At 47.9% G+C, this 14,470-nt stretch overlaps 1 protein-coding gene across 2 annotated transcripts in view; it reads right to left on the bottom strand.

The window, feature by feature from the left end:
* LOC139373879 (protein FAM91A1) overlaps positions 1–14,470 on the bottom strand; it is a 101,588-nt gene that overhangs the window by 18,256 nt on the left and 68,862 nt on the right. For both annotated transcript variants that reach the window (XM_071114974.1, XM_071114975.1), the window contains 4 exons: positions 13,972–14,106; positions 13,205–13,318; positions 12,786–12,858; positions 12,413–12,559 (listed from right to left, as the gene is read on the bottom strand). In XM_071114974.1, the coding sequence (XP_070971075.1) occupies positions 12,413–12,559; positions 12,786–12,858; positions 13,205–13,318; positions 13,972–14,106 (469 nt within the window). The remainder of the gene's footprint in view (positions 1–12,412; positions 12,560–12,785; positions 12,859–13,204; positions 13,319–13,971; positions 14,107–14,470) is intronic.

Here is a 14,470-nt window from a genome sequence, read left to right as displayed (position 1 = left end):
GTCGATGAACAGCATTCTCACATGGGTATTCCTCTTGTCTAGATGGGTTAGGGCAGTGTGCAGTGTGGTTGAGATTGCATCGTCTGTGGACCTATTTGGGCGGTAAGCAAATTGGAGTGGGTCTAGGGTGTCAGGTAGGGTGGAGGTGATATGGTCCTTGACTAGTCTCTCAAAGCACTTCATGATGACGGATGTGAGTGCTACGGGGCGGTAGTCGTTTAGCTCAGTTACCTTAGCTTTCTTGGGAACAGGAACAATGGTGGCCCTCTTGAAGCATGTGGGAACAGCAGACTGGTATAGGGATTGATTGAATATGTCCGTAAACACACCGGCGCGGCTGGGGATGCCGTCTGGGCCTGCAGCCCTGCGAGGGTTAACACGTTTAAATGTCTTACTCACCTCGGCTGCAGTGAAGGAGAGACCGCATGTTTTCGTTGCAGGCCGTGTCATTGGCACTGTATTGTCCTCAAAGCGGGCAAAAAAGTTATTTAGTCTGCCTGGGAGCAAGACATCCTGGTCCGTGACTGGGCTGGATTTCTTCCTGTAGTCCGTGATTGACTGTAGACCCTGCCACATGCCTCTTGTGTCTGAGCCGTTGAATTGAGATTCTACTTTGTCTCTGTAGTGGCGCTTAGCTTGTTTGATAGCCTTGCGGAGGGAATAGCTGCACTGTTTGTATTCGGTCATGTTACCAGACACCTTGCCCTGATTAAAAGCAGTGGTTCGCGCTTTCAGTTTCACACGAATGCTGCCATCAATCCACGGTTTCTGGTTAGGGAATGTTTTAATCGTTGCTATGGGAACGACATCTTCAACGCACGTTCTAATGAACTCGCACACCGAATCAGTGTATTCGTCAATGCTGTTATCTGACGCAATACGAAACATCTCCCAGTCCACGTGATGGAAGCAGTCTTGGAGTGTGGAGTCAGCTTGGTCGGACCAGCGTTGGCCAGACCTCAGCGTGGGAGCCTCTTGTTTTAGTTTCTGTCTGTAGGCAGGGATCAACAAAATGGAGTCGTGGTCAGCTTTTCCGAAAGGGGGGCGGGGCAGGGCCTTATATGCGTCGCGGAAGTTAGAGTAACAATGATCCAAGGTCTTTCCACCCCTGGTTGCGCAATCGATATGCTGATAAAATTTAGGGAGTCTTGTTTTCAGATTAGCCTTGTAAAATCCCCAGCTACAATGAATGCAGCCTCCGGATAAATCGTTTCCAGTTTGCAGAGAGTTAAATAAAGTTTGTTCAGAGCCATCGATGTGTCTGCTTGGGGGGGGATATATACGGCTGTGATTATAATCGAAGAGAATTCTCTTGGTAGATAATGCGGTCTACATTTGATTGTGAGGAATTCTAAATCAGGTGAACAGAAGGATTTGAGTTCCTGTATGTTTCTTTCATCACACCATGTCACGTTGGCCATGAGGCATACGCCCCCGCCCCTCTTCTTACCAGAATGTTTGTTTCTGTCAGCGCGATGCGTGGAGAAACCCGTTGATTGCACCGCTTTGGATAGTCTCTCTCCAGTGAGCCATGTTTCAGTGAAGCAAAGGACGTTACAGTCTCTGATGTCCCTCTGGAATGCTACCCTTGCTCGGATTTCATCAACCTTGTTGCCAAGAGACTGGACATTGGCAAGAAGAATGCTAGGGAATGGTGCACGGTGTGCCCGTCTCCGGAGTCTGACCAGAAGACCGCCTCGTTTCCCTCTCTTTCGGAGACGTTTTTTTGGGTCGCTGTATAGGATCCACTCCGTTGTCCTGTTTGTAAGGCAGAACACAGGGTCCGCGTCGCGAAAAACATATTCTTGGTCGTACTGATGGTGAGTTGACGCTGATCTTATATTCAGTAGTTCTTCTCGACTTCTTCTCGACTGTATGTAATGAAACCTAAGATGACCTGGGGTACTAATGTAAGAAATAACACGTAAAAAAACAAAAAACTGCATAGTTTCCTAGGAACGCGAAGCGAGGCGGCCATCTCTGTCGGCGCCTCCCATCCTTGCCTACCCTTACCAACCCCAGCCAAGCTTGTCCCAACCTCCCATCCCTGCCCACCCTTAGCCACGGGAAACAAGCTTGTACCAACCTCCCATCCTTGCCCACTGGAGCCAAGCATGTACCAACCTCCAATCCTTGCCTACCCTTACCAACCCCAGCCAAGCTTGTCCCATCCCTGCCCACCCTTACCCACCCCAGCCAAGCTTGTCCCAACCTCCCATCCTTGCCCACCCTTACCCACCCCAGCCAAGCTTGTCCCAACCTCCCATCCTTGCCCACCCTTACCCACCCCAGCCAAGCTTGTCCCAACCTCCCATCCTTACCCACCCCAGCCAAGCTTGTCCCAACCTCCCATCCTTGCCCACCCTTACCCATGGGAGTCAAGCTTGTTCCAACCTCCCATCCTTGCCCACCCTTACCCACAGGAAACAAGCTTGTCCCAACCTCCCACCCTTACCCACCCCAGCCAAGCTTGTCCCAACCTCCCATCCTTGCCCACCCTTACCCATGGGAGTCAAGCTTGTTCCAACCTCCCATCCTTGCCCACCCTTACCAACCCCAGCCAAGCTTGTCCCAACCTCCCACCCTTGCCCACCGGAGCCAAGCTTGTCCCAACCTCCCATCCCTGCCCACCCTTACCCACGGCAAACAAGCTTGTTCCAACCTCCCATCCTTGCCCACCCTTACCCACCGCAGCCAAGCTTGTCCCAACCTCCCATCCTTGCCCACCCTTACCGATGGGAGTCAAGCTTGTTCCAACCTCCCATCCTTGCCCACCCTTACCTACCCGAGCCAAGCTTGTTCCAACCTCCCATCCTTGCCCACCCTTACCCACCCCAGCCAAGCTTGTCCCAACCTCCCATCCCTGCCCACCCTTACCCACGGGAAACAAGCATGTACCAACCTCCCATCCCTGCCCACCCTTACCCACGGGAAACAAGCATGTACCAACCTCCCATCCTTGCCCACTGGAGCTAAGCTTAAGCATTCATACACGCTCCCATCCATACACGCTCCCATCCATACACGCTCCCACCCATACACGCTCCCACCCATATACGCTCCCATCCATATACGCTCCCACCCATACACGCTCCCACCCATACACGCTCCCACCCATACACGCTCCCACCCATATACGCTCCCACCCATATACGCTCCCATCCATATACGCTCCCATCCATATACGCTCCCACCCATACACACTCCCATCCATAGAACAGTTGACATACATGCTATTATTTCCCCCTTTGAATTGTCTTTTCAGTGTCCATGTAGCCAATTGGCATCGGCTACTTCTATCGTTACGCCAAAGAGAAGAACAGTAGACTTGGGGAAAGTAGAGTATAGATTGTATTGGGGGAGGGGAAAGGATATTGTGTCAACTTACGATAAACCGGTCTTAACCAACACTGTATGTAGCCTATAAACCGGTCTTAGCCATCACTGTATGTAGCCTATAAACTGGTTTTAGGAATCACTGTATCTAGCCTATAAACCGGTCTTAGCCATCACTGTATCTAGCCTATAAACCGGTCTTAGGCATCACTGTATGTAGCTTATAAACTGTTTTTTAGGAATCACTGTATGTAGCCTATAAACCGGTCTTAGGCATCACTGTATGGAGCCTATAAACCGGTCTTAACCCATCACTGTATGTAGCCTATAAACCGGTCTTAACCCATCACTGTATGTAGCCTATAAACCGGTCTTAACCCATCACTGTATGTAGCCTATAAACCGGTCTTAGCCATCACTGTATGTAGCCTATAAACCGGTCTTAGCCATCACTGTATGTAGCCTATAAACCGGTCTTAGCCATCACTGTATGTAGCCTATAAACCGGTCTTAGCCATCATTGTATGTAGCCTATAAACCGGTCTTAGCCATCACTGTATGTAGCCTATAAACCGGTCTTAGCCATCACTGTATGTAGCCTATAAACCGGTCTTAGCCATCACTGTATGTAGCCTATAAACCGGTCTTAGCCATCACTGTATGTAGCCTATAAACCGGTCTTAGCCATCACTGTATGTAGCCTATAAACCGGTCTTAGCCATCACTGTATGTAGCCTATAAACCGGTCTTAGGCATCACTGTATGGAGCCTACAAACCGGTCTTAACCATCACTGTATGTAGCCTATAAACCGGTCTTAAGCATCACTGTATGGAGCCTACAAACCGGTCTTAGCCATCACTGTATGTAGCCTATAAACCGGTCTTAACCCATCACTGTATGGAGCCTACAAACCGGTCTTAACCCATCACTGTATGTAGCCTACAGTCGAGGCCAAAAGTTTTGAGAATGACACAAATATTATTTTCCACAAAGTTTGCTGCCTCAGTGTCTTTCGATATTTTGGTCAGATGTTACTATGGGAAACTGAAGTATAATTACAAACAGTAAGTGTCAAAGGCTTTTATTGACAATTACATGAAGTTGATGCAAAGAGTCAATATTTGTAGTTTTGACCCTTCTCTTTCAAGACCTCTGCAATCCGCCCTGGCATGCTGTCAATTAACTTCTGGGCCACATCCTGACTGATGGCAGCCCATTCTTGCATAATCAATGCTTGGAGTTTGTCAGAATCTGTGTGTTTTTGTTTGTCCACCTGCCTCTTGAGGGTTGAACACAAGTTCTCAATGGGATTAAGGTCTGGGGAGTTTCCTGGCCATGGACCCAAAATATCTATGTTTTATTCCACGAATCACTTAGTTATCTCTTTTGCCTTATGGCAAGGTGCTACAACATGCTGGAAAAGGCATTGTTGGTCACCAAACTGTTCTTGGATGGTTGGGAGAAGTTGCTCTCGAAGGATGTGTTGAAACCTTTCTTTATTCATGGCTGTGTCCATAGGCAAAATTGTGAGTGAGCCCACTCCCTTGGCTGAGAAGCAACCCCACACATGAATGGTCCCAGGATGCTTTACTGTTGGCATGACACAGAACTGATGGTAGCGCTCACCTTGTCTTCTCCGGTCAAGTTCTCCGGTCATCAGAGAAAATGACTTTACCCCAGTCCTCAGCAGTCCAATCCCTGTACCTTTTGCAGAATATCAGTCTGTCCTTGATGTTTTCCTGGAGAGAAGTGGCTTCTTTGCTGCCCTTCTTGACACCAGGCCATCCTCCAAAAGTCTTCGCCTCACTGTGCGCGCAGATGCACTCACACCTGCCTGCTGCCATTCCTGAGCAAGCTCTGTACTGGTGGTGCCCCGATCCCGCAGCTGAATCAACTTTAGGGGACGGTCCTGGCGCTTGCTGGACTTTCTTGGGCGCCCTGAAGCCTTCATCACAACAATTGAACCACTCTCCTTGAAGTTCTTGATGATCCGATAAATGGTTGATTTAGGTGCAATCTTACTGGCGGCAATATCCTTGCCTGTGAAGGCCTTTTTTTGCAAAGCAATGATGATGGGACGTGTTTCCTTGCAGGTAACCATTGTTGACAGAGGAAGAACAATGATTCCAAGTACCACCCTCCTTTTGAAGCTTCCAGTGTTGTTCGAACTCAATCAGCATGACAGAGTGATCTCCAGCCTAGTCCTCGTCAACACTCACACCTGTGTTAACGAGAGAATCATTGACATGATGTCAGCTGGTCCTATTGTGGCAGGGCTAAAATGCAGTGGAAATGTTTTTGGGGATTTAGTTCATTTGCATGGCAAAGAGGGACTTTCTGGAGTAACATTCTGGAGTATATGCAAATTGCCATCATACAAACTGAGGCAGCAGACTGTGTGAAAATTCATATTTGTGTCATTTTCAAAACATTTGGCCATAACTGTAGTGCGCACATAATGTTTTTCAAATTCATCCTCTTCTCAAAGCAGGGGACTCTCTTCCTTCAAACTGGAAAGGTTTCCTACTTCGTCTTCTTCTCAGAGCAGGGGTCTCTCCTCCTTCAAACTGGAAAGGTTTCCTACCTCGTCTTCTTCTCAGAGCAGGGGACTCTCCTCCTTCAAACTGGAAAGGTTTCCTACCTCGTCTTCTTCTCAGAGCAGGGGACTCTCCTCCTTCAAACTGGAAAGGTTTCCTACCTCGTCTTCTTCTCAGAGCAGGGGACTCTCCTCCTTCAAACTGGAAAGGTTTCCTACCTCGTCTTCTTCTCAGAGCAGGGGACTCTCCTCCTTCAAACTGGAAAGGTTTCCTACCTCGTCTTCTTCTCAGAGCAGGGGACTCTCCTCCTTCAAACTGGAAAGGTTTCCTACCTCGTCTTCTTCTCAGAGCAGGGGACTCTCCTCCTTCAAACTGGAAAGGTTTCTTGTAGCTTGATTAGAGCTTCATCGACACTTCTGAATTCCATCCTGCGCATTACCTTCCATACCCACAGCACTGCCGGGAAGCGGAGTTGAGACTTAATTCCTTTTTCCTCCATTGAATGTTTGATTGGAATGTATTATTTGTGTCCCTCTCTCAGCTTAGCAGACAGGTCCTGGACAAATCGAATGGACCGGTCGTGGATTTTGATTTCCTTTCTCCCCTGTGCACTCATGTTTATTTTGGTCTGATAGTTCCACAGTTTGAAGATTACCACGCGTGGGAATTTAGCGTTCCTCTGTTTCACCCACGATCTGATGGCATCGTTTCAGATCTTCTGGTGATATACCCACGTCAAGTTCCTCTGACATTAGTTTGACAATGTAGCTGGAAAGGTCTCCTTCTTGCTCGTCTTCCGGTAAGGACAATATTCTCATGTTTCATCTCATTCTGTTTGCTTGCTGGTCCAATTCATCTTCTAAAATTTGCAGCTTTGTTTCCAAAAGGTACATTTTGTTGTCTTGTTCATTCATGCACATGCCTTGTCTTGTTCATTCATGCACATGCCTTGTCTTGTTCAGTCATGCACATGCCTTGTCTTGTTCAGTCATGCACATGCCTTGTCTTGTTCATTCATGCACATGCCTTGTCTTGTTCAGTCATGCACATGCCTTGTCTTGTTCAGTCATGCACATGCCTTGTCTTGTTCATTCATGCACATGCCTTGTCTTGTTCAGTCATGCACATGCCTTGTCTTGTTCAGTCATGCACATGCCTTGTCTTGTTCATTCATGCACATGCCTTGTCTTGTTCAGTCATGCACATGCCTTGTCTTGTTCAGTCATGCACATGCCTTGTCTTGTTCAGTCATGCACATGCCTTGTCTTGTTCAGTCATGCACATGCCTTGTCTTGTTCAGTCATGCACATGCCTTGTCTTGTTCAGTCATGCACATGCCTTGTCTTGTTCAGTCATGCACATGCCTTGTCTTGTTCAGTCATGCACATGCCTTGTCTTGTTCAGTCATGCACATGCCTTGTCTTGTTCAGTCATGCACATGCCTTGTCTTGTTCAGTCATGCACATGCCTTGTCTTGTTCATTCATGCACATGCCTTGTCTTGTTCAGTCATGCACATGCCTTGTCTTGTTCAGTCATGCACATGCCTTGTCTTGTTCAGTCATGCACATGCCTTGTCTTGTTCATTCATGCACATGCCTTGTCTTGTTCAGTCATGCACATGCCTTGTCTTGTTCAGTCATGCACATGCCTTGTCTTGTTCAGTCATGCACAAGCCTTGTCTTGTTCATTCATGCACATGCCTTGTCTTGTTCAGTCATGCACATGCCTTGTCTTGTTCATTCATGCACATGCCTTGTCTTGTTCAGTCATGCACATGCCTTGTCTTGTTCAGTCATGCACATGCCTTGTCTTGTTCAGTCATGCACATGCCTTGTCTTGTTCAGTCATGCACATGCCTTGTCTTGTTCAGTCATGCACATGCCTTGTCTTGTTCAGTCATGCACATGCCTTGTCTTGTTCATTCATGCACATGCCTTGTCTTGTTCAGTCATGCACATGCCTTGTCTTGTTCAGTCATGCACATGCCTTGTCTTGTTCAGTCATGCACATGCCTTGTCTTGTTCATTCATGCACATGCCTTGTCTTGTTCAGTCATGCACATGCCTTGTCTTGTTCATTCATGCACATGCCTTGTCTTGTTCATTCATGCACACAATAGTTTCTACTTTCTTTTTAGTGAATCTACTTTTATAATAACAGAGTCTAACAGTTTGTTTGTTTTGGTGTGCATTGAGAGCATTTTAGCTATGTTTTCCTTGATAGTATTTAACTGTTCATTACTCTCGCTTGCATCTCCAAGTTGTTCCTCGTCTTTTCCTCTGAGGGAAGTCATGCCTTGTTAGATTTGTGTCGCCGCACCACTTTACTAACTGATTGGTTCGCTGTTGTACATAACTGATCGCTCACACTCTCCCAGCTGCTTGGGGATATGTTGGTCTGGTTTCTACATAGAACCACAGTTTGTCGGTACAAAACGGAGGTACTGACACCCCATGTATCCTATCGGTACGCACATGCGCCTCTTAATTAACTCTTAACTTTTATAATACATATTTAACGCAATATTTTGTAGGTAAGAGGAAGCAGGAGGCTGGGGTGACATCATGATGATGAGAGAAACAATTAGCAACAGGAACAAGGCAATTAAACCAGACTGATGGCTATCGTTACCTCACTGGTACCTTAACATCATTAAACCAGACTGATGGCTATCGTTACCTCACTGGTACCTTAACACCATTAAACCAGACTGATGGCTATCATTACCTCACTGGTACCATTAAACCAGACTGATGGCTATCGTTACCTCACTGGTACCTTAACATCATTAAACCAGACTGATGGCTATCGTTACCTCACTGGTACCTTAACACCATTAAACCAGACTGATGGCTATCATTACCTCACTGGTACCATTAAACCAGACTGATGGCTATCGTTACCTCACTGGTACCTTAACACCATTAAACCAGACTGATGCTATCGTTACCTCACTGGTACCTTAACACCATTAAACCAGACTGATGGCTATCATTACCTCACTGGTACCATTAAACCAGACTGATGGCTATTGTTACCTCACTGGTACCTTAACACCATTAAACCAGACTGATGGCTATCGTTACCTCACTGGTACCTTAACATCATTAAACCAGACTGATGGCTATTATTGTCTCACTGGTACCTTAACACCATTAAACCAGACTGATGGCTATTGTTAACTCACTGGTACCTTAACACCATTAAACCAGACTGATGGCTATCGTTACCTCACTGGCACCATTAAACCAGACTGATGGCTATCGTTACCTCACTGGTACCTTAACACCATTAAACCAGACTGATGGCTATCGTTACCTCACTGGTACCATTAAACCAGACTGATGGCTATCGTTACCTCACTGGTACCTTAACACCATTAAACCAGACTGATGGCTATCGTTACCTCGCGGGTACCACTAAACCAGACTGATGGCTATCGGTGCCTTGCCGGTGCCACTAAACCAGACGGATGGCTATCGGTGCCTGGGCGGTGCCACTAAACCAGACGGATGGCTATCGGTGCCTGAGCGGTGCCACTAAACTAAACGGATGGCTATCGGTGCCTGGGCGGTGCCACTAAACCAGACGGATGGCTATCGGTGCCTGAGCGGTGCCACTAAACCAGACGGATGGCTATCGGTGCCTGAGCGGTGCCACTAAACCAGACGGATGGCTATCGGTGCCTGGGCGGTGCCACTAAACCAGACGGATGGCTATCGGTACCTTTGACGGTGCCACTAAACCAGACGGATGGCTATCGTTACCGCAACTAAACCAGACTGATGGCTATCGTTACCGCAACTAAACCAGACTGATGGCTATCGTTACCTCGCTGGCACCACTAAACCAGACTGATGGCTATCGTTACCTCGCTGGTGCCACTAAATCAGACTGATGGCTATCGTTACCTCGCTGGTGCCACTAAATCAGACTGATGGCTATCGTTACCTCGCTGGTACCACTAAACCAGACTGATGGCTATCGTTACCTCGCTGGTACCACTAAACCAGACTGATGGCTATCGTTACCTCGCTGGTACCACTAAACCAGACTGATGGCTATCGTTATCTTGCTGGTACCACTAAACCAGACTGATGGCTATCGTTATCTCGCTGGTACCACTAAACCAGACTGATGGCTATCGTTATCTCGCTCGTACCACTAAACCAGACTGATGGCTATCGTTACCTCGCTGGTACCACTAAACCAGACTGATGGCTATCGTTACCTCGCTGGTACCACTAAACCAGACTGATGGCTATCGTTACCTCGCTGGTACCACTAAACCAGACTGATGGCTACTGGTACCATTAAACCAGACTGATGGCTATCGTTACCTCGCTGGTACCATTAAACCAGACTGATGGCTATCGTTACCTCACTGGTACCACTAAACCAGACTGATGGCTATCGGTACCTCGCTGGTACCATTAAACCAGACTGATGGCTACTGGTACCATTAAACCAGACTGATGGCTATCGGTACCTCGCTGGTACCATTAAACCAGACTGATGGCTATCGTTACCTCACTGGTACCATTAAACCAGACTGATGGCTATCATTATCTGATGGCTGTTCTTTTGCATTGGATGCGCCGCATACGCCAATGTCGCACTTCTGGTGAAAGGTGGCAGAGCTGGAGCGGTGTTTGTCAGACCACGAGACATCCCAAAAATCGGTCTTCTCACGAAAATGTCTGTAGCGAACGAACGGTTTGGCCCCTCTATGGAAAGGTGAGACTCTCGCGAACACGACGGTGTTCTCTGTTTTGCTCTATGACCCCCACAAGTGTCCTGGGACTCATCGGAAGTCGGCACAGCTGACCTGCCAACTTCTGTCTGTAGCGTCCCAACAGTGTGGGCAACACACTAAAATGAAAAGGTGAGACTCGAACGAACATGTTGAACGTTTTGCTGTAGGACGCCCACAAGAATCACAAGACTCATCTGAAGATCCCCCGGTACCAGTTTAAAAAATGAAGGGAATTATATATTAAGAGAGTTTAGTGCCAATAATATCTGTTGTTCTATGTAGTGAATCTGTTATTCAATGCATTTGTATGGGCAAATAGATACAATTCAATTTTTCATCAAATATATATATTTTTTAATACTTCAAGGGCTCTTAAAATTCATAATCAAATGGCTAAATGGGTTTGACATTCTTAAAATAATTCCATATAGCTTAGTAGAACTCCTGGTCTAAAGTAGTACACTATATATGGAACAGGGAAGTGCACTATATAGGGAATAGAGTGCCATTTGAAACATGCCAGTGAGCCAGAGGAAGGTTGTCCACTTGTAGCCTTGTTGTCATTCTGTCTCTGCTTTGGTCAAGAAGCTCCATGTTGGCTGGAGACAGAGTTGGCTGGAGCAGAACCCAGGATACCAACCAGACTGCCCTCCTCATTAGTTATGGGTCTCCTGCTTAGGGAGCAGAACCCAGGATGCCAACCAGACTGCCCTCCTCATTAGTTATGGGTCTCCTGCTTAGGGAGCAGAACCCAGGATGCCAACCAGACTTCCCTCCTCATTAGTTCTGGGTCTCCAGCTTAGGGAGCAGAACCCAGGATACCAACCAGACTGCCCTCCTCATTAGTTCTGGGTCTCCAGCTTAGGGAGCAGAACCCAAGATACCAACCAGACTGCTCTCCTCATTAGTTATGGGTCTCCGGTTTAGGGAGCAGAACCCAGGATGCCAACCAGACTGCCCTCCTCATTAGTTCTGGGTCTCCAGCTTAGGGAGCAGAACCCAGGATGCCAACCAGACTGCCCTCCTCATTAGTTCTGGGTCTCCTGCTTAGGGAGCAGAACCCAGGATACCAACCAGACTACCCTCCTCATTAGTTCTGGGTCTCCAGCTTAGGAAGCAGAACCCAGGATGCCAACCAGACTGCCCTCCTCATTAGTTCTGTGTCTCCAGCTTAGGGAGCAGAACCCAGGATGCCAACCAGACTGCCCTCCTCATTAGTTCTGGGTCTCCAGCTTAGGGAGCAGAACCCAGGATGCCAACCAGACTGCCCTCCTCATTAGTTCTGGGTCTCCTGCTTAGGGAGCAGAACCCAGGATGCCAACCAGACTACCCTCCTCATTAGTTCTGGGTCTCCAGCTTAGGGAGCAGAACCCAGGATGCCAACCAGACTGCCCTCCTCATTAGTTCTGCGTCTCCAGCTTAGGGAACAGAACCCAGGATGCCAACCAGACTGCCCTCCTCATTAGTTCTGGGTCTCCTGCTTCTTCAGGGACAGGAGTCTTTCCCATCCACCTGAGTTTCTCCTGGCCAGGTGCTGCTTAGCAGATAGTTATTGCATCAATGCCTTGGTAAATGTCACTGAAAAGACACAGTAACCTTCCTCCTGTCCACCCTACCCTGTTACTGTTACCCACCTGCCATCAGACCTACTCCCACCCTGCCCCGCTACCCACCCCTGCCGTCTGATCCTACCCCCAATCCCACCCCGGTCCTCCACTCCACTCACCCCTGCCGTCTGATCCTACCCCCAATCCCACCCCGGTCCTCCACTCCACTCACCCCTGCCGTCGGAGCTCTCGCTGGCCCTCCTGCGGTGCCTGTTGTTGGGGTTGAGCATGGTGATGTAACCACACTGGTGCTCCAGATCCACCTTCTCCCTCAGCAGCAGCAGGGCCTTGTGGACACACATGTTGGAGGAGGAGAACTCTGGGTGGGGGAGGGGGGGGCAGAAAGGGTTAAACTAGGTTTACGCAGAAAGATTTGTATATCAACTCTTACATGTGATACTTCTAACGTGTCACTTCTTGTAGTCAACCAAATTCAAAAGAAGAGAGGGCTTGAGAAAGTAACAGGTCTCTGATTATCAGATACTATCGTCAGTTCTGCAAGCTCAGATAGATAGCAGTGCATCAGCAGCTTGAGAACCAGCTACCTCCTTTGAGATCCTCCCGGTCAAACGGGAAGGGGACGTGAACTGTCTCTCCATGACCCTGCAGCCCATGGCCCTGTGGACCCAGAGAGACTTACGTTAGAGTGTGTGTGGTTAAATTATATATATTTTTATTTAACCTTTATTTAACTAGGCAGTGAAGAACACATTTTTGTGTTTTCTGTAGTGACGCCTCTAGCACTGAGATGTAGTACCTTAGACCACTGAACCAGGGTCTTTAGTGACGCCTCTAGCACTGAGATGTAGTACCTTAGACCGCTGAACCAGGGTCTTTAGTGACGCCTCTAGCACTGAGATGCAGAGCCTTAGACCACTGTGATACAGCCTGGAATCGAACCAGGGTCTGTAGTTACGCCTCTAGCACTGAGATGCAAAGCCTTGGGTGTGTATGTGTCTCTTACCTGTATGAGTACAGCGGAGTGTGTGAGGGCGTCATTGAGCATGGTCAGCACGTTAGACGAAGGTACCACACCAGGGTCGTGACCCCAGGAAGTGATCAGCAACCTGTCATAGACCTGAAACTCATACAACATATTAATCACCAGGGATCCTCACAACCAGAGAAACTGTATTTTGATGCAATAATTGGTTTACTGGAGTTTGTCTTTCTGATGACAGGTAGAAGGCTTAACAGCAAGGACCAGCGGTCTCCCAGACAGAGACAAAGCCAAGTCCTAGACTAAGACGGAAGTTTACCATTGAATTATATTTTTATTCCAAGATAAAGATTAATGTATGTCTGTGAAACCAGTCCACAGAATATTGGACAGTTAAAACTGACCTGGAAGCAGTCTGGTAGTTTCTATAGACTGACCTGAAAGCAGTCGTCTTTTCTATAGACTGACCTGGAAGGCAGTCGTAGTTTCTATAGACTGACCTGGAAGCAGTCTGGTAGTTTCTATAGACTGACCTGGAAGCAGTCTGGTAGTTTCTATAGACTGACCTGGAAGCAGTCTGGTAGTTTCTATAAACTGACCTGGAAGCAGTCGTAGTTTCTATAGACTGACCTGGAAGCAGTCTGGTAGTTTCTATAGACTGACCTGGAAGCAGTCGTAGTTTCTATAGACTGACCTGGAAGCAGTCTGGTAGTTTCTATAGACTGACTTGGAAGCAGTCGTAGTTTCTATAGACTGACCTCGAAGCAGTCTGGTAGTTTCTATAGACTGACCTGGAAGATATCTGGTAGTTTCCGGAGCCGGGAGCCCTTCGACAGCAGCAGGGAGGGAGGACCCTGGCCCGTCACATGGTACAGATAGAGCTTGAACCAGATGGAGCTCACCTCGGGGATGGCTGGCCCAATGTGCTGCAAGGGGAACAACAATACCATTAATGAATGTATGGTTGAATAGGGACAGGAAAAAGCACATGCAACTTTAAGTACCAATACCTCAGTCTGATTAGCTGTATCCCAGCCAAGGATGGGGTCAGCTCAGTGTTCAATTCAATCCATCAACTAACAAAGTTTATTGAATTTACAAGCCTGATCCTCCCTCCTGACTGGTACTGATCCACCCTCCTGACTGGTACTGATCCACCCTCCTGACTGGTACTGATCCTCCCTCCTGACTGGTACTGATCCACCCTCCTGACTGGTACTGATCCACCCTCCTGAGTGGTACTGTTCCACCCTCCTGAGTGGTACTGATCCTCCCTCCTGACTGGTACTG

The sequence above is a fragment of the Oncorhynchus clarkii genome, chromosome 18 (assembly GCF_045791955.1).
Source record: "Oncorhynchus clarkii lewisi isolate Uvic-CL-2024 chromosome 18, UVic_Ocla_1.0, whole genome shotgun sequence".
NCBI lineage: Eukaryota > Metazoa > Chordata > Actinopteri > Salmoniformes > Salmonidae > Oncorhynchus > Oncorhynchus clarkii.
Note: the sequence above shows the minus strand (reverse complement) of the source record. Positions and strands in the feature narration are given on the sequence as shown.